Here is a 17,925-nt window from a genome sequence, read left to right on the forward strand (position 1 = left end):
AAATACCCCGTTTATCTTTTTTTTTTAAATTAAAACATTTTGTAAATTTAAGATTTTTGGTGTGAAATATTTGTAAGCAAAAAATTAATTAACTTAACCTTAACTTAGTCCTTAGCTACGTCTTCGAACTATTTCCTATGTATATTTCCTCAGCTTTGGTATTCACAACATTCTAGGCATTCGCAGAAGATTTGTATGATGCCAATAGTAAATTTTGAATTGCTTTAAGGTATTTCCCGAGTCGACAATTGTGCATATTCTTATCCATTTGCAAGTTACATACGCATATATACATTACTTTCCGCTTAGCCAAGCAATTATAGTTACAATTGAATACTGCCAACCGGCTGTCGAATTCCAGCTGCAGAGCTCTAGGTCACTTTCACTGAGCACCGAAAGTGTTGCAGCCAAATATGTGTATGTTAAAGAGACGCTTTCCCGGCCACAATCGCAACTAGTTTGACGTTAGCCCGTTTAGTTAGTGCTAGCAACTTGTCGAGTGCGTCTCGAAGAGCCATGGATAAGTGCCAGGTCAGGTTTCCCTATGACATACGTGATGTGGACGCTGCCACCAATGCCGAGCTATTGGAGTATTTTACAGGTGGGTGGTGCTTCGAACTTCCTTTACCTTTACCTAACCTAAGGCTCCTCCGAACGGTAGGAGAGCGCACGGGCTTTGTGCAAGTTGGACCCGAGGGTTATTTCTTTCCACACAAGTACAAAGTGCAGGCAGAGCTTTATTACAACTTTGAGGCGCGTCCCGATGATGTCTGGATAACAACTGTGCCACGCTCGGGCACCACCTGGACACAGGAGCTAATCTGGTTGCTGGCCAATGGCTTGGACTTTGAGAAGGCGCAGCAACGTCCTCTCACTGAACGTTTTCCCTTCCTGGAGTGAGTTTTGCATTGGAAAAGAGCTGCAAATTTTGACTATCTATATACTCCTCCGCCGGCAGATTTCCCTTGTTTGTGCATGATGCTGTCAAAGCAGAGCTTCTGGCTGAGAACAGGCACTCGCCGGCTGCTGTGGAATTCATTGAGCACATTTCGCGGCCCGGCTATGAAACGCTGGGCGAGCTACCACGCGACCAGCGACGTTTTATTAAAACTCATTTTCCCTTCTCATTGATGCCGCCGAGCGTTCTGGAGCATAAATGCAAGGCAAGTGATTTACTAAACAAGAAACAAAGCTATTTGCTTTATCCCATACCATTTCAGATTATCTATGTGGCGCGCAATCCCAAAGATGTGGCCGTGTCCTACTATCATCTGAACCGTTTATTTCGCACGCAGGGATATGTTGGGGATTTTGAGCGCTATTGGCGCTATTTCCAGCAAGGATTAAGTATGTGAACAGCATTTACAATTCTTTGCATATAGTTAATCCACTTGCAGATCCCTGGCTGCCTTATTATAGTCATGTGAAGGAGGCCAAGCAGCATAGTCAACTGCCAAATGTGCTTTACCTTAACTATGAGGACATGCTGGTGGATTTGCCAGGAACTGTAATGAGCATAGGAAAGTTTTTAGATTGTGCGCCCGATGCTGTGGGATTGGAAAAGTTACTCAATCATTTAAGCATTCAAAACTTTCGCGAAAATAAATCGGTTAACATGCACGAAATGGCAGCCGTTGGCATTCTGAAGAAGGGCGAGGCCGGATTTGTGCGTAAAGGTGGCAAGGATATCACAGCCAAGCAGCATGATCAAAAAGAATTTGTAGATAATCCAAATCTGTTAAAGCTTGCTAACGATTGGATACAACAAAATATTGAATGTATTAAAACGATATAAAATAAAACGGTTAAATTTGCAATGTTAAAATATTATCGATCGAATTCGATACTTTCCGCGAGCTGTTCCTCAAGGCTGGTACGCTGGTCCAAAGATAATGATTTATACAATATTGGGTTTTTGAAAATAGTTTAATATTTCATTAGATATAAATACATTAGTACAGTAAGCCAAGAAATATGCTAGGTTTTATAGAAACATTTTACAGGAAAATATGTATTTGCCCACATGCAACGTGAACAGCATACTAGCTTTTGCTTAAAACAGCTGTTTGGCTGGCCAGAGAAATGGGCGCAATGTTTTTAATTAGAAGATATTACAGCAACGTCCAGCGCATCGCTCAAATAGCTAATGCTAGCAAACCGGGTGATACGCTGCAAGTTCAGGTATAAAAACAAGGGTTATGCCAGGTAATAGTCGTTTTACAAAAGCTTCACTTTAGGGCTGGATAAAAAATGTGCGACGACTGAAGAACAACATATTCCTGGACATCAACGATGGTTCCACGAGCGAAAAATTTCAACTGGTTGTGCCACGAAACCTGAATACACAACAACTGACACTGGGCAGCGTTGTCAGCGCTGTGGGCCGTGTTCAGTTGGCGCCCAATGGACACTACGAACTGCACGCAGATGAAGTGAAGGCACTGGGTTAGTACGTAGCTTATATAATGCACACGGCTCATATTTGTAATCTCACAGTGGAGGGTCATGTGCAGAGCGGATATCCCTTCTCGCCCAAGCAGAAACATCCACCTGAGTATGTGCGGGAACATATGCATTTGCGCTCCCGCGTCGACTACATTGCCGCTCAGATGCGCGTCAGGCATAAGGCACAGAAGGCCATACACGACTACATGGACGAGCTTAATTTTGTGCACATTAACACGCCTATCTTAACCACTAATGATTGCGAGGGTGCTGGCGAGGTTGGAAGCAAGCAATTCATAATTGGAATCTTTGGAATATTTATTGTATTCTCGCTGTTTTTTGTAGGTTTTTCGCGTGCAACCCGATTCGGAGCAGCTGCTTAAACAAATGGCGCGGCCCAATGTGCCCCCGGAGCAGAGTTATTTCGATCAGAAGGTATTTTTGAGTGTCTCCGGTCAGCTGCATCTGGAGGCCATGTCCTATGGCCTGGGCAACACGTACACCATTGCGCCCGCCTTTCGCGCAGAAAATTCAAAATCGCCGTTGCATTTAGCAGAGTTTTACATGTTCGAGGCGGAACTGGTGCATATGGAGCAGCTTGATACGCTGGCGGCATTCATAGAACGTATGCTAAAAGACATTACCAATCGCCTGCTCAACAGTAGTGCGTCCGATTTGCATTTTTGCCAGCACAATGCCAATGCCAGCTCAGATTTGGCCTGGCTGCAGGCACCTTGGAAAATTCTTAGCTATGACGAGGCCATGGCGCTGGTTGTGGCCAACAGCGATAAGTTAAAGAGTGCCGTTAGCCCGGATGAGGGCTTTAGCAAGGAGCAGGAGCTATTTCTTGTGGCACACTGCGGTGCGCCTGTCTTTGTGCTAAATTGGCCCACGCAACAGAAACCTTTCTATATGAAGATCTCACGCAGCGATCCGCAACGTGTTGATGCTCTGGATTTGCTGATGCCCTCGGTGGGCGAGCTGTGCGGTGGCAGCCTACGTGAGTGCGATGCTGAACTCCTTGCCGCGCATCCACAATTGCCAAAGGATCTGGCCTGGTATGTAGACCTGCGTAGATACGGCGGCTTGCCTACCGGCGGCTTTGGCATGGGCTTTGAGCGTTATCTACAACTGCTGACGGGCGTCAAAAACATAAGGGATGTAATACCCTATCCACGCTATCCGCACAGCTGTAAAATGTAGGCGAAAACCTAAGTGTTCTTTTTGTTTTGTATAAATTGTTATTGGATTTACAAAACTCAAGCTACAAAAAAATGAATAATTAATTTGTAAGCGCGCTTGTTGGAGATTCCAATTTGGAAGCAGGGCACGCTACTTGGACTAGGCTCTCGCAGATTTTGTGTTTGTCAACTGGTCAACTAAATAAACATCAGCACAGGGAAATGCTGTTCTGTATCCGTTTTGAATTACAATTGTCCCAACATGGGCTTGCGTCCGGGCCATGCCTCCTTGGCATATTTCTTCTTTTGCGGACACATGGAGTCGCCCTCGCCACTTGTTTCATGAACATCGTCCACAAAGCGACGCACTGCGAATGAAGAAGATACAAATGAATAAAATCCGGCTGGATTTCAGCGATTTGTTGTACGCACCGTTTGCGTTGGCTATGGCCAACTTTTGTGCTATGGATGAGCTAGCTACGAGCGGCTCGTCAAAAATGGGCGTTACATCTGGTGCCGGATTGGGCAACATTATGCCCAACTTGGAGCCTATGCCCAGCGGTGATATGGGTTCAAATTCACTGTTGCCCTTGTGTTCATAGCTACTGGCTGGCAATCCCTGATACAAAGAATTGACGGGGGAGTGGGCAGCGGATTGTGGTGTTACTGCCATCTGCTGCTGCTGTTGTTGTTGCTGTTGTTGTTGCTGCTGCTGCTGCTGCTGTTTCATCTCGACTATGCTCTGCTGGAACATCTGATGGCTGGCGGCGAGTGCGCTAGCGACATGTGCATTGGCGGCGCTGCTGCCCGTGTGTAAACCCATGTGATTAGTCTCGTACCGTGAACGTTTCGCTGGCACCACTGTTGTCTGCACCAGATTACGAAAACGTCCTACATTGGGATCGACGTCTTCGGGATTTATGATGATCTCCTCATCGTTGAATGTGACATTGCGTCGCTTGCGTCCCTGTTTTAATGCATTCTGTTTGCGCAGATTGTTATCATCGGCAATGCCCAGCATGGAGATGCGACGATTATGCGCCGTATTATACTCCGTCAGATTCTATAGAAAAGAACAATAGATCTTGTATAATACTACACATTTTTGCTGTATTTACGCACATCTAATTCCGTTTGGCTCTCGGGCAGCCCCAGCAAAGCGCCGTCGCTGGTTTCGCTGAGCGGCAAATCCTCCATAATGTTGCTGTGCTGACCACCCGCCGAGGGCCGCTCACGTAGTATATAGTTGCGTGTGGAGGCACCGAAGTGAAACGTGCTGTTGATCTGTAGCTGTGTGGGCTTGTGAGCCTCGAGACGCAATGTGCCAATAAATGTGCCGTGGGCTGCAATGGAAACCATATGTAATAGCTGAATGGAAGGATACTTTTTGTTTGAGTAACCTACTGGAGCCAAGATCAACGAGGTAGGCAATGTTGAGGTGCTTGTGGTAGACAAATGCCGCATGCACACGGGAGCAGGAGGCGTGATCTATGCAAAAGTCATTCATTTGGCTATTGCGGCCAAACAAATAGCAACGCTTCTCATCCACCATTAGCTTTTGCACCAGTTTGTCATCCTTAAGCACATCTAAATGCAGCCCAGTAGGCGGTTTGCCAGCCCAACTGGGTATATCATAACTATTGGCCATTCAATCGAGCTCAAAATTTCAAAGATACGGAATAAATCGTTAAGAACTTCTATTAAATGGTGTGTACACAATTTGTGTACCGGCGGCAATAAGAAACGCACTAAAAAATACCATGGCCATGGTGAATGGCAAATTTAGTTCAGAATTAAATAAGTTGGCATGTTTATTTATTTATTGATAAACAATGAGCACCGACTATATAAACAATAATTATATAGAAAGTGCGCGAGTGTATTTAAAAGTAACTGATCCCAGTACAATTTTCATAAAATGCTCCCTCTGCAGCACAGCCGGATTGATCGATTGGACACTGTTTCTCAGGCACTTGACATCCCAACATACAGTGGGCCCATGCCTGGAGAAGCGCTCTCTAGAGCTGGATGAAGAAATTCAGGCTGAGGTTGAGCTGGAGCTGCAAAATCTGAGTAAAATAGGGAGCGAAGATGTCTACGAAACTACAGACTCAGAGGCAGAAATAGACGACCATGTTTCAGATGAAACGCACTTGACTGCCGAACCTGAAGTTAGCGACAATAACACGAGGGAACAGGCTGATCTACCTAAGGTAAAAAACTATTTTTAACAAAGATTAAATTGATGTCAACTTTGTGTCATCTTTTAGAATGATGTGTTCAATAGTCCCAATCAGCCCTTCTATAGCTTGTTGCATACCAAGCCCGAGCTAATGCTTGGCTTTATAGATCTGCTGCGCCAAAACGAATATCTTTGGCGCGAGGAATACAAAAACGGGGATTTTGCGGCTGAGCGATTGGAGAGCGCACAACAGATAAGTGAAGTGCTGGAGGAGCGTTTCAATGTGACTCTCAAGCCACGGGTCATCAGTCATAGTGTCTGCAGGCTACTTAAATGGTTTCAGAAGCAGTATGCGTTGTGTACGAACAATAGGGGCTTTCGATGCCGTCATCAGTCGTATTACGACCAGCTGCTCCAGTTTGTGCCTACACACAATATCCACGTTATGATGTGCGATGAGTGCAAACGGAAATTTTACAATGAAGAGCAATTGCGACGGCACAAATACCGCGCACACGGCGGCCGCATTCCGTATGTCTGTGATGTGTGCAACATGGGTTTTTCGCATGCCTCTAAGTTGCGCATGCACCGGGCTCGACATCATGAGAAGCCAAAGCGCTGGCAGTGTACTTTATGCAGCTACTGTGCTCCAAACAAATGGGATTTGGGTATACATCTGCCTACTCACAGTGGCGCACGTAATTACACATGCGAACTCTGTGGTATTTCAACCAAATCGAGCTCTTCTTTAGCTGTGCATCGACGCACGCATTCTATACTCAAAATTAATTGCCCCTACTGTCCAAAGAAATACCGTGAGAATTATTTGGTAAAGTGTCACATTAAAAAGATGCATGCAGCAGAACTTGAACAGGAACAGGAATTGGAATAATGGCAGCTGACAGACTAGGCCAAGTACATGCAGCCATTGGCGAAACAACTTCGAAATTGAATTAAATACAATAAATAACTAAGTGAAGATAACAATGATTTCAGTTTTGCATTTGCATATAATAAATAAGACAAGAAACTTATCGATAACGCGTAATCATTATATCTTTGCCATTCACACAAAATGCATGTCTGCAGCCCTGCAGCGACGGCGTCACATTGTTAATGCTTTTTTAATGTCTGCGCTTCTAGCACGGCTAGAGAAACAATAATTTCGCGTTGGATCGCGAGAAAAAAATAAATATAAAATAATAATTGTACTATTGGTTTATATGGTCTTAGCAAACGAATAATCGCTGCCTACGCCTTAATTATAAGCGCCTTAAATGTGCCAATATGGCGCACAAACGAGTGAAAACAGAGGACATGGAAGTGAATTACAAATTTGCGTGTCGCTGTTGCCTCAAATCCGAGGCGGAATTCTTTAAGCTGGACTCACTAATCGAGTGTGGCATTAGCGAACATGACGCGTCCTCTACTAAAATACCCCTGATACGATTACTATTATTCTGCATGCGCACTGAAAACCAGCCCGAGCTGCCGCAATACATATGCGTCGAGTGTAGTAAAAGTTTGCAAATCGCCTATTATTTCATACAGAACGGCTTGCGCGCACATGAAATACTCTGTCGCAAGCTGTGCCCTGGAAAGCTAAAGACAACAACTCGTTCGAACGGACAACATGCATCGCAATGGCTGGAGGTGTGTACTGGGGGGTGTGCAAGCGGTGTTTTATTGGGGTGTTTTGTTTAACATTTGTTTGGTTGCAGACAAATGCCAGAGATGACGCGTCGCTGCCCAGGCAATGGGAGCTGAAACCTCAAAAGCCCGCTGTACGACACGAATGCAAAGTATGCGGTGCGATTGTGTACAATCGCATGGAGCTCAAACAGCACATACGCATGCACACAGGTAAAATACGATGACTCAGTTTCAGCTTAAGGATTTGTTATGGCCCTTACACAGCGTTATTCTGTCTCCGAGACATATTCAACCCTTATAAGGTATAAATACTCGCGATCGGTATCGACAGCCGATTTGACATGTCCGTTTCTCTGAGTCTTATTGAAAGTTGATGAAATTTTGCATTGGGCTGTTTCTTTTGTTGCCGGCAGTACATGCGTCAACGTTGGTCGGATCGGATTACTATATCATATACCTCTAATAGGAACAATCGGTCAAAACTACGTTTTCGTATGAAGCACTTTCATGTTTCTTAAGGTATATCAACCAAACTCTGCCATTTGAAGCTTTGCTATGCTCGGAATATTTTTAACAATCTCATTAAGATCAGATAAATATATCATATAGCTCGTATAGCAAAATTCGCCCAAAAATAAAGATTTTGTACGAATGCACACTGAAGGTAGCTATAGTTTATTTCTGTATATAAATATTTCTTTTTGTTTTTGTCTTTTGCCATTTACAGTTTGTAATTGGTAATGAATATCATAAAGCGAGTTCTGCTTTAGGCCGAAATTAATTTAAAACTAATTTGCAATTTGTTTTTTTCTCTACCCGCACACACACACAGAGTCATCGCAACATCAGTGCAAATTGTGCAACTTTGTCACGCTCAAGCATCGCCAGCTGCCGGAGCATTATCGCAAGGCACACGGCTTGACAGCTGCCCAAATTGAGCAACAGATCAAAATCAGAAGATCTATGCAGGCGGCTGCAACAACGGCAGCGACAACAACCGCAATAGAAACTCCTGCAGACGATGATCAGGTGAAGGTGTGCACACTGGAGGACATGGAGTTGCTGATACCCACCGTGCTGACGCCAAAAGATTTTACGCATCCACAACTGGATGCGGATCAGTTGCGTGATATTGAGCAACAATTGGCGAACGCGCTGCCCGTCCCACAGTCCAATTTAGCTGGCATACCAGCTGAGCCGACGATAGATGCTGGCAGTAGCGCCAATGTTAGCATCGGTGCCGAGTTTCTGGTCATGCCCGATGGCTCTTTGCAGCAAGTAAATGATGCCGGTGTGGTTTTCGAATACATTGATGATAGCAAAAACACCAATACGACAACCAATATGACATTGCAGAGTCTATTGGGTGATTCCAAGACAGATTTAACCTATAATTCCATGGATATCGATCTGAGTCATATGGTTGTCGACAATACGCTGCCACAGATAACAGGTGTGTATGCGTATGACTGCGAGTTCGTTTTTGTTTTTATTGGCAACTTATGTATACTATATATATTTATAGTTAAGCCAAAACCGCGCCCGGCACCTGCGTCTACTGGTGCCCTGAAACACAAATGCAAACTGTGCCCCAAGGCATTTCCAACGGTGGCACGTCTGAAATCTCATCAATTAACGCATAGTCGTGAGTAGTTTATGGCCCCAAAGTTCCTTTATGTCTCTTTTCTCAACAATTATGCGTTTTTCAGATTTGCCGAAATTCTATTGTGATCAGTGCTCCTATTATTCGCTGCGTAGCGCCGATCTCATCCAGCACTATACGACAGAGCACAAGTCTTGCATTAGCGACAGTCGTTCGAATCATTTGGAAAAGGCGCAACTCACCGAGCCGGCGGACAGAAGTCGCATCTATTCATGCGATATGTGTTTGTTTGAGGCACCCAGCAGTGGGCAGTTACGTGTACACTATAGCGACAAGCATCAGATAGTGCCCAGTGAGGTACAGCTGCGCCCCAACTGGGCGTATGAGTCAAAGGATAGGAATTCCAGCTCAACGCGAACCAGTGGCAATAGTACTACAAATCAGCTAGATATTCCACTGGGTATCAAATGTATGTTTTATAAGTATGAATTGCATTTAGCGTGATATAATATTAATATTGACGAGCTGCTTTGCATATATTCAGATCCACCTATGACTTCTGCGACAGCAACAGCGACAAGTGCGCTAGCAGGTACCATTCAGCAGCCGCCGCAGGCAACAACAACAACTGTGGTTACGCAAAGTGGTGACATTAATGTTGTGGTGGATGCCACATCATTGTTCTATGCAGCGGGACAGTTACCAGCAGCTGGTGCTCCAACAACAGCAGCTACAGATTCAGAAACATTTGCAATATTCCCACAGCAATCTTTTGCCAACAGCTTGACAACGTCAACAATAACGGGGGAGCCAAACGGTGTGGCACCTGCCACGGTCACTTCAAATCCAAACACCAGCATATTTGGTGATATGCAGGATTTTATAGATAACACTGATGTGGCGGCCATATGTACCATACCCGCCGATGATATGCCAGTGGTCGATGGCGATGATATTGTTATTGATAACAATAATATAAGCCTGGATTTTGATGCAGAAAACTTATTCGAAGACTTTGAGGATGTGGAAGTGGGCGAAGAGGATGACGATGATGAGGATGATGCCGAAAATGATGATGAGAATGATAACAATGATGCGGCAGCCGATCAAAATCTGTTGCTCACCAGCGATGATGACGATGTGGATGACTTTGATGACGAACAATCGAAGCATTTGCAGAAACCATATTGCATCTATTGTAATAAAAAGTTTACCAGCCAATATAAGTTCGAGAATCATATGTTTGTGCATCGCGGTGAGTGCGTAATGCCCGTTGCTCAATAAGTTATTTATTTAATATTGTTTCTGTCCAGGTTTGGCACCCTATCGCTGTGAACTGTGCACCAATCTATACAATATGAAACGCCTACTCATACGGCATTATAAGACAGTGCACAAACGCATGCCCACTCGGGACATGGTGCAAGCTAAGGGCGACAAGGTGTCCGTGCCGCGTACAACCATTGAAAAGATAAACGTTTATGTTGACAAACGTAAGTAAAAGAAAGAATAATAAAAAATATATAAACAACTTTCAAAGTGCATCAAAGCTTCCGCAATGTTTAATTGTATTTGCTCAAGCAACAAAGCTTGAAACAAAAAGCTTCAACACATATTAATTATAATGTAATATATATATAATTTTCCTTTTATAGCACCTATGCTAATGTGTGCCAAGTGTCCCTTTGAATGCGAGGAGGAGGGTGAAATGCGTAAGCATCTAAATGCACATCATGGCATCAACGATGGCGGTAAGTAAATTTTAAAATAAACTCACATATGTATATAAAATCAACATTATTGTTCCATTTAAATGCTCACAGTCTCTGTGCACGCCAACGAGGTGTTTATCATACGCAGTAAGTTAAGCCTTTAAATGTAATCCCTTTGAATATTGTATTTAACCAATATGTATAACCATTCTACTTAGAACTGCCCTATGACTGTCCACGCTGCATTCGCTCATTTGCGGCCAAGCGCACGCTGACACGACATTTGCAACGTAGCCATTTAGTGGACACAATCATTGAGATGCAGGCGCCTCAATTGACAACTAGCTCGGCGGCCACAACGACCACACCAACGGCTACAACCACATTGCCGTTGAACGCTAGTGATGGCAATAAAACAACAACAACAACAACAACGGCACAACAGGATTCCAACATGTTGGCGCAGCATGACGCTGGCAATGTCGATGTCGACGTCGATGGCGATGGCGATGGCGATGGCGATGGAAAATGCGGTAAGAGGGTCAATAGCCTAGCAACAATGAATTCAAACTCAAATTCCACATATGCCCAACACATGCCGCAACAACAACAACAACTACAACAACATAACGTTTCAAATGCCAATTTTAAAATGCTTTATAACGACGCTGATGCGCAATGATCCTTGTTTACCGTCGTTAGACAGGGACAAAGGATTCAAAACGGAAATATTAGACACAGATTTAAAAATCGAAGCAACAACTACAATGGCAACACAAGAAACAAATGCAGCAACAACTGAAACGACAGCAGCAGAAACAGAAGTTGCAACAATAGCAAAGACAGAAGCCACAGAAGCTGCAGCAACAAATACTACAGCAATATCAACGACAACATCAGGAGCAGCAGCAGCATCAACAACAACAACTGCAGGCTCAACACTCTTTCCAACGCCCACGCCATTTGACTATGATTTTGACTTTATTGGCAGTGGTGCACATGCCACGCCCATTAAGAACAACAGCGACAGTTTCAACATTGCACCCAGCCCCAGTCATTTATTGAATGGCAGCGACAAGCTACTGACCGCTGCGTTGGAGCCATCGCCAATTAAAGATTTACGTTCTCGCTTACCGCGCACACCCATATTTGTGTGCAAGCAATGCAATCAGACCTTTGATGAGCTTGGCAAGCTGTTGCAGCACGAATTGGAGCAACATTCCAGCAGCATTGTATCGCCGCGCGTCAGTCACCAGCATCAGTGCAAGATCTGTAAAACGACGTACCGCACCATAACGCTACTAAATTACCACATGAAACGGCATACGCCGGCCAAAGTTCCATGCCAGCAATGCCCTAAGGAGTTTTTGAATAGCTCAGATTTGGATCAGCACATACAGTCAGATCATAGCGCTAATACAACGACACCACTCAAATGCGGCATAGATGGTTGCAAGAAGACATTTAACTACAAACATCATTTGAAACGGCATCAGACAGCCTCTCATACGCCGGTGCACTATATCTGTCCGGAGTGTGGACGCGACATGCTGACTAGTCTGCATCTGAGGAATCACATGTCAATCCACAAGGGCACACATTCATACAAGTGTCCCAAATGCGTTCGCACCTATATGCGACGCAAACCGTAAGTCTATTCAGAATCTTTTAAATATGCCAGGCACGTTAAATTGTATGTTTTTGGTTTTTAGATTTCGAAGACATGCTTTACGTGAGCATAAATGGGAGCTGACTGAGGAGGAAATAGACAAAATATATAGCATAAATGATACACCACCATCAATCAAATTGCGCCAACGACGATCAGCGAAGGATGAGAACGAGAACTCTGATTAACCATCTGACGCATTAAGTTGAGAATATATGACAAGAATTGTATAATTTAAGGCAGCATACCCAGTTGCAACCTGTACAAAGATATTTGTAGTATAAGCACATTGTGTCACAATCATCATAACGCATAAATGCATACTTTTTCTAGAGTTCGCCTCGAGCACTAATAACGGCAAATAAGTATATATACATATATGCTTATATGTATTTATACTTTAAGACCAAAAAAGCAATACGAGTGTTCTTTGTTTCTACCTTTGCAAAAAGGTGTATTATGATTTCGTAGCGACAACATAAGCATTATTTCACTTTCAGTTTAGCGTATATAGTCTTCAAGATTTTCAGTTAAGCAAACAGTAAATTAAGCACATTAATCAATGTTGCTTGCATTATTACTTAAATAAATATAATGTTAACAGTAATTAAGTATTGATTTTAACTACGACTACATATGTGTAAATTGTAGATTAGTTTGCATGTCGCTCATTATTTGCTTATATATATGTACATATATGATATACATATAGTGCACTTAGATATTCAACTGTCAAAACTTAAGTTTTGACAGTTCTTTTTTTAAACTCACGTGTAATTGTTAAACCAGCGGATTAAATCGGATGTAAATCCACATATATATATATATATACATACAAGTCTTTTGATTTATTTTTGCTCAGTAAGAAGCAGCATTTAATAAGGACTTTAAGAAAGTCAAGGAACAATGTACATCTAGATGAAGATGATTATTAGTTTTATTAAAATTTTGTTTTTAAACCGAAATAAACCCGCTCAGATTTTCGATTGATTGATTTGAGATTTGCGCGGGCAACTAAGTTCTGTAGCGGCACTTATCGCAGCTGCATATCGATATATGCTATTAATTTATCGGTTCTTATTTGAACATTGAAATTTCCGATTGGCATATCAATGGGAACAAGGCTCCGCAAATAGCTTCATCTGAATAAATTTATTAACATATGATTTATTTTTAGCTTAATTTAAGTTAATGCGCATTTTACAATTCAAATAATTGAGAAACAGGTAAGGTTAAATATAATATTTGTGAATATATTTAGTACTTCGATTCTGATAAGATCTGGCTAATTGGTGTGGAACAATGAAAAGATCGTTATTGGAAAGTTTGGTTAAGATATTTTCATATAACATTTATATTTTGAACCGATTTGAAGGCTTTATCATATACTAATCTGATATGGCCAATTCCAAACTGTATACTGCCTCCAGCAATAATATGTCCCAAAAAGTATAATGTAAAAATTTGAGTGCAGTAAACTAAATGAACCTAAATCGGATTCCGCGGAACTTGTTCACAATGAATCGATTCGGTTCGCAAGCAACTCTCTTGTTCGAGATTCTCTAACAACATTTTGCGAGTGGAAAAAAAAACAAGTGAAAAGCCAATGCGGCATGCCAGCTACTTACCTGCGAAGCAAGATAATTTGATAAAAATCACGAAGAGAAAACAACTAACGCGTTAATATACAGACAATTTAATCGTATACGAATGGCCGCCGCAGCGGATGCTGCAAAATCCAACGCGTTGCTCGCTATGAACAAAGTGAACAACACAAAATGCCGCGCGTGCCTCTCAGTAAGTCGTCAGACCGTCAAACTGGATGCCAAAATACCGGACCTAAAGAACGCGCGAACCTACGGGCAAGGCTTACGCCAGTGCACCAATATGCCCCTAACGGCGCGCTCCCCCGGCGGTTACAGGTGGCCCATGCAAATTTGTGTACGCTGTTGTCGCGCCCTCGAGGTAGCCATGCATTTTGTGGAGCTGGCGCTCGAATCCAATCGCAAGCTATTCGCCGAGTCGCAAAGCCCCAAGTTGATGACGCCGGCACAATCGTCCACTTCAACGGGCGAACTCAAACGCAAGGCCAGCAGCGAGCTGTTGCATTGGAATCAATTTAGTCAACAGTTTGAGCAATTTGTGGAGAGCTACGAAGGTGTTCCGGGACCCATTGAGGAGAACGTGCTTTATATGCGCGGCGCAAAAGTCCCACGGCTAGATACAGACATTGCGCTTAACAATGAGCCGCCCAAGGAGGACGATGGTAAGCCATTGATTAAAACGAATAAATAATAATCTAATACGTGCACATTGCAGTTATCTTGTTTGATGTGAAGTATGATAGCAATGATCAGGATGAGGAGGATGAAAATGATGGCTCCGATGCGAAGAACAGTGAAACTTTCTATGACAATAGTATTAATATGAATGACAGCAATACCGCCGACAAAGGCAGCGAGAACAATAACAATTATAATTTTAATAACAAAAATGGTGATATTTCCGGTCTGCCGAAATTTGAGTCCGATCTCATACAACGGGCGCTATTCATGACCCTCAATGATGATGCCAACGGCAGCCAAACGGCCGAAGAATTGCAATCCATTGAGTCCATCAAAGCCACATTATTAAAGTGTAAGCATTAATGATATCGTTCTTGAAACAATTAATTTAAAAATTTTTTATTTAAAGCTACCGAAGAGATGTCTGGCTCGAGTGCCAGCTCGCCTAAGACAACGCCCAGCAAGGAGGCCAATGTCAATATCCCGATACTTAGCTGCAGTATCTGCAAGCACACGCACACGGAGGCCAAACAAATGCGCAGTCATTATATGCGCGTGCACAATTGTGATGTGCCTGAGGATGATATCATTGGCCTGACCAAAAGTGGGTGATTCATATAAATATGAATCTTCTTGTTTTCTTAAATTTACATGTGTGTAATTTTAGATCAAAGCTTCAAATGTCGTCCTTGTCATAGCTATGTGACAAACAGCCGCACGGACATGCAGCAGCATCTTATAGAGCATCATAAAATTGATGGCGACTTTGGTAATTACGTGCTTATACATCCTATAAGTCGAACATTGTCGCTTAATCTTATCTTTTGTAGAAATGTATTGCTATGTGCAGCAGAATTGTCCCGCTTGCGGACGCATTTTCAAGGATCAGCGCTCGGCGCGCACCCATTACACACGCATGCACACGCCACAACAGCAGCAACAACAGCAGCCGGGCGGAAGCGGCAGCGTCTGCGGCGGCACTGAGATTACCGAACAGCAATTTGTGTGCACCGCCTGTGACAAGGTGTTCAACATAAAGGGCAGTCTGCAGGCTCATCAGCGCTTCTGCCAGGTGAAGCAGCCGGTGCACTGCAACTTTTGTGAGCTGCAGTTTAGCAGCATGCGCAAATACGAGCTGCATTTGCAGCAACAGCATGCGGTGGATACTCTTCACGAGTGCGAAATATGCATGAAAAGCTTTAAGAATAGCGAATCGTTGTCGGTGCATCGCAAGCGGCACTCGGAGCGGCATTATCAATGCGCTAAGTGCTCGCTTAACTACATCAATGCGGCAGAGCTGCGTGTACACTACGAACGCGCCCATGTTCATGAGGAGGAGGTGGTCAGTTGCCGCATCTGCGGCAGCAAATTTCAAAACTATGCCTTGCTGCGCGAACACGAGCAGCGTAATCATCAAAAGTCAAAGATCTGGCGTTGTGACAATTGCAATTTTGAGACCAATTCGCGAGCACGTCTGCGACAGCATCAATACGAGCACACAGACTATCCATACAAGTGCACGCACTGCCCAGAGGAGTTTGCCGATCGCGGCAAGTGAGTGCTTATGATAAAAAACTTAAAAACTATGAACTACATTTTAAACTTTTTTTAGAATGCGCCAACATTCCAAGAAGATGCACGCGGTGGAGCTCACCGATGAGCAGCTGGCCGAAATGTTTAGGGAACGCATTGGTTATACCAATCGCCATGATGCATTCAGCAAGACGAACAATTCGCTGGAGATACCGGGCTTCAGTGATGATTGCTTTACGGAGCTGAAAAGCCTGGGCATGGACTATGATGATATTACAACCGATCTCTTTTCGAATTCCATTAGCAGCACACTGGACAATCTTCTTGAATTGGTACCATAAGCATGAATAGCCACTCCAATGCATACATTTACCTGCATAGAATTTAAGTATCATGATGAATAGCTAACGAGAGCTTGAAGACTGTTCGCACTTATCAATCAATTAATCCATGTATCGAATCAATCAACAGCCCACATCACAGAATTTTCACATTTTGAATTGATTTTAAATTGTTTTTCGTTATTCGACACACACCAAACAAAACCACCAAGTCTATATGCCCATGTATGTAGGGTATAAATACAATAGTTCGATTGTATACTTAATACAAAGCTGGATACATTTTTTGAAGTAACCCTAATAAACAGCCGAAAACCCAGCGCTTTGAAAGCGCACCCGAAAGATTTGAGTGTTTTTAGTTAACCATTTTGGTATTCGTGCCAAATATTTTCATTTTTTATTTAAACTATTCAAATTTGTAAAGCATTTGCAAAGTGCTCGAAGATCTGATTAAAGCTAATTAATGCCCTGAACGAACTTTGAGAGGAAATCTGTGGGTTTGGGCTCCTGTGATTCCTTCCAATAGCGCATAATGTGACCCTTTTGCTTCCAGATCTCAACGGACTCTTTCAGCTCCATTTGCCCCTGGAGTTCATTAAAAAGGCCCATTAGTTAAGTCCAGCAAGGATCAGCAAACCTAGACTTACCTTTATGACCAGCATGTCTATGACGCGGATGTCGGTCACTTGACGATTCTTGAGGAACTCTTCGCGTAATTTAGCCCGGCACTGCTCTACGCTCATGGGTATATCGTAATCCATAACTGTGGGTATGTAAATCAATTTGTTTATATTTGGCGCCGGATCAGAGGTTTTGATGACATAACAAACGGACTTACCAATATAGGGAATTTGACGATACCAGGCCTTGTACAGGTTTAGCGCACGTTTGCGCGCCTCTTCCCTGTCCACGGACAATATGGGACGCACCTGTTGTACTGCACGTTTGACGGCTTCACGTCCAGCCATGTTCTTGTGTCGAATTTGTGATTTTCTGGCTAAATAACGTCGTTGCAAAACACTTCTTCTTCTTCAACGGCAGGCAGGAACAGCTGAGCGAGGTGCCAGTTTCGATTAAAATCGATAGATCCAAGAATAAAAAAAAAGTGTTGCAAAATTAGCTTTAATTGTTATCGATAAGCACATGTGTTGACTGCGCGGCTAAATTTGAAGTTTTCTATTGTGCGCTGGCAGCGTAGCATATGTTAGATTTTAGTCATGCTTAGCCGCATTGTTTATTCCGTCTATTGTGGGAATGTAAAGGACTGTCATTGTATGCCCCGGGCCATGCACAAAAAGTTGCACATTGTCATTGTAACAAT

The 17,925-nt window shown here is 43.3% G+C and overlaps 7 protein-coding genes across 7 annotated transcripts; 5 read left to right on the plus strand and 2 right to left on the minus strand.

The window, feature by feature from the left end:
- Positions 1-232: 232 nt before the first annotated feature.
- On the plus strand, positions 233-1,825 carry St4 (Sulfotransferase 4). Its single transcript, XM_064681857.1, has 5 exons — positions 233-601; positions 662-896; positions 959-1,163; positions 1,221-1,347; positions 1,398-1,825. The coding sequence occupies exons 1-5, from the start codon at positions 517-519 to the stop codon at positions 1,793-1,795; spliced, it is 1,050 nt and encodes a 349-aa protein (XP_064537927.1). The 5' UTR covers positions 233-516; the 3' UTR covers positions 1,796-1,825.
- A 237-nt stretch (positions 1,826-2,062) lies between these two features.
- On the plus strand, positions 2,063-3,878 carry AsnRS-m (asparagine--tRNA ligase, mitochondrial). Its single transcript, XM_064681859.1, has 4 exons — positions 2,063-2,181; positions 2,238-2,445; positions 2,497-2,723; positions 2,791-3,878. Exons 1-4 carry the CDS (start codon positions 2,083-2,085, stop codon positions 3,646-3,648), a joined length of 1,392 nt encoding a protein of 463 aa, XP_064537929.1. The 5' UTR covers positions 2,063-2,082; the 3' UTR covers positions 3,649-3,878.
- NiPp1 (nuclear inhibitor of protein phosphatase 1) lies at positions 3,664-5,361 on the minus strand. The gene is made up of 4 exons (XM_064681860.1): positions 5,031-5,361; positions 4,749-4,969; positions 4,059-4,689; positions 3,664-3,994 (listed from the first exon to the last, which is right to left on the minus strand). Exons 1-4 carry the CDS (start codon positions 5,272-5,274, stop codon positions 3,873-3,875), a joined length of 1,218 nt encoding a protein of 405 aa, XP_064537930.1. The 5' UTR covers positions 5,275-5,361; the 3' UTR covers positions 3,664-3,872.
- Positions 5,362-5,419: 58 nt separating this feature from the next.
- On the plus strand, positions 5,420-6,795 carry LOC135428062 (zinc finger protein draculin). The gene is made up of 2 exons (XM_064681861.1): positions 5,420-5,839; positions 5,897-6,795. The coding sequence occupies exons 1-2, from the start codon at positions 5,459-5,461 to the stop codon at positions 6,698-6,700; spliced, it is 1,185 nt and encodes a 394-aa protein (XP_064537931.1). The 5' UTR covers positions 5,420-5,458; the 3' UTR covers positions 6,701-6,795.
- Positions 6,796-6,936: 141 nt separating this feature from the next.
- Positions 6,937-13,283, plus strand: LOC135428058 (uncharacterized). The gene is made up of 12 exons (XM_064681858.1): positions 6,937-7,461; positions 7,530-7,671; positions 8,294-8,914; positions 8,987-9,106; positions 9,171-9,533; positions 9,609-10,319; positions 10,378-10,557; positions 10,720-10,815; positions 10,888-10,923; positions 10,995-11,309; positions 11,479-12,424; positions 12,489-13,283. The coding sequence occupies exons 1-12, from the start codon at positions 7,096-7,098 to the stop codon at positions 12,631-12,633; spliced, it is 4,041 nt and encodes a 1,346-aa protein (XP_064537928.1). The 5' UTR covers positions 6,937-7,095; the 3' UTR covers positions 12,634-13,283.
- Positions 13,284-14,021: 738 nt separating this feature from the next.
- On the plus strand, positions 14,022-16,946 carry LOC135428063 (zinc finger protein 782). Its single transcript, XM_064681862.1, has 6 exons — positions 14,022-14,711; positions 14,765-15,082; positions 15,140-15,334; positions 15,398-15,499; positions 15,561-16,284; positions 16,343-16,946. The coding sequence occupies exons 1-6, from the start codon at positions 14,156-14,158 to the stop codon at positions 16,602-16,604; spliced, it is 2,157 nt and encodes a 718-aa protein (XP_064537932.1). The 5' UTR covers positions 14,022-14,155; the 3' UTR covers positions 16,605-16,946.
- Positions 16,947-16,956: 10 nt separating this feature from the next.
- Positions 16,957-17,648, minus strand: ND-B14 (NADH dehydrogenase (ubiquinone) B14 subunit). Its single transcript, XM_064681867.1, has 3 exons — positions 17,443-17,648; positions 17,252-17,367; positions 16,957-17,189 (listed from the first exon to the last, which is right to left on the minus strand). Exons 1-3 carry the CDS (start codon positions 17,570-17,572, stop codon positions 17,061-17,063), a joined length of 375 nt encoding a protein of 124 aa, XP_064537937.1. The 5' UTR covers positions 17,573-17,648; the 3' UTR covers positions 16,957-17,060.
- Between the last annotated feature and the right edge of the window lie 277 nt (positions 17,649-17,925).

This window comes from Drosophila montana, unplaced genomic scaffold, assembly GCF_035044405.1.
Source record: "Drosophila montana isolate Dmon_TW-CO22-7 unplaced genomic scaffold, ASM3504440v1 contig_2438_1, whole genome shotgun sequence".
NCBI classification, from domain to species: domain Eukaryota; kingdom Metazoa; phylum Arthropoda; class Insecta; order Diptera; family Drosophilidae; genus Drosophila; species Drosophila montana.

Bases quoted from the DNA above. Each gene is read 5' to 3' on its own strand.
- St4 (XM_064681857.1), top strand. From the start codon at position 517: ATGGATAAGTGCCAGGTCAGGTTTCCCTATGACATACGTGATGTGGAC. The intron at 1,164-1,220 runs GCAAGTGATTTA...ATACCATTTCAG, and splicing joins TTCTGGAGCATAAATGCAAG to ATTATCTATGTGGCGCGCAA. The intron at 1,348-1,397 runs GTATGTGAACAG...ATCCACTTGCAG, and splicing joins CTATTTCCAGCAAGGATTAA to ATCCCTGGCTGCCTTATTAT.
- AsnRS-m (XM_064681859.1), top strand. From the start codon at position 2,083: ATGGGCGCAATGTTTTTAATTAGAAGATATTACAGCAACGTCCAGCGC. The intron at 2,446-2,496 runs GTTAGTACGTAG...GTAATCTCACAG, and splicing joins AGATGAAGTGAAGGCACTGG to TGGAGGGTCATGTGCAGAGC. The intron at 2,724-2,790 runs GTTGGAAGCAAG...TGTTTTTTGTAG, and splicing joins ATTGCGAGGGTGCTGGCGAG to GTTTTTCGCGTGCAACCCGA.
- NiPp1 (XM_064681860.1), bottom strand. From the start codon at position 5,274: ATGGCCAATAGTTATGATATACCCAGTTGGGCTGGCAAACCGCCTACT. The intron at 4,970-5,030 runs GTAGGTTACTCA...TTTCCATTGCAG, and splicing joins CCTCGTTGATCTTGGCTCCA to CCCACGGCACATTTATTGGC. The intron at 3,995-4,058 runs GTGCGTACAACA...CTTCATTCGCAG, and splicing joins GGCCATAGCCAACGCAAACG to TGCGTCGCTTTGTGGACGAT.
- LOC135428062 (XM_064681861.1), top strand. From the start codon at position 5,459: ATGAGCACCGACTATATAAACAATAATTATATAGAAAGTGCGCGAGTG. The intron at 5,840-5,896 runs GTAAAAAACTAT...GTCATCTTTTAG, and splicing joins AACAGGCTGATCTACCTAAG to AATGATGTGTTCAATAGTCC.
- LOC135428058 (XM_064681858.1), top strand. From the start codon at position 7,096: ATGGCGCACAAACGAGTGAAAACAGAGGACATGGAAGTGAATTACAAA. The intron at 7,672-8,293 runs GTAAAATACGAT...ACACACACACAG, and splicing joins GCACATACGCATGCACACAG to AGTCATCGCAACATCAGTGC. The intron at 9,534-9,608 runs GTATGTTTTATA...GCATATATTCAG, and splicing joins TATTCCACTGGGTATCAAAT to ATCCACCTATGACTTCTGCG.
- LOC135428063 (XM_064681862.1), top strand. From the start codon at position 14,156: ATGGCCGCCGCAGCGGATGCTGCAAAATCCAACGCGTTGCTCGCTATG. The intron at 14,712-14,764 runs GTAAGCCATTGA...TGCACATTGCAG, and splicing joins GCCGCCCAAGGAGGACGATG to TTATCTTGTTTGATGTGAAG. The intron at 15,083-15,139 runs GTAAGCATTAAT...TTTTATTTAAAG, and splicing joins CAAAGCCACATTATTAAAGT to CTACCGAAGAGATGTCTGGC.
- ND-B14 (XM_064681867.1), bottom strand. From the start codon at position 17,572: ATGGCTGGACGTGAAGCCGTCAAACGTGCAGTACAACAGGTGCGTCCC. The intron at 17,368-17,442 runs GTAAGTCCGTTT...ACATACCCACAG, and splicing joins TCGTCAAATTCCCTATATTG to TTATGGATTACGATATACCC. The intron at 17,190-17,251 runs GTAAGTCTAGGT...AATGAACTCCAG, and splicing joins TAGACATGCTGGTCATAAAG to GGGCAAATGGAGCTGAAAGA.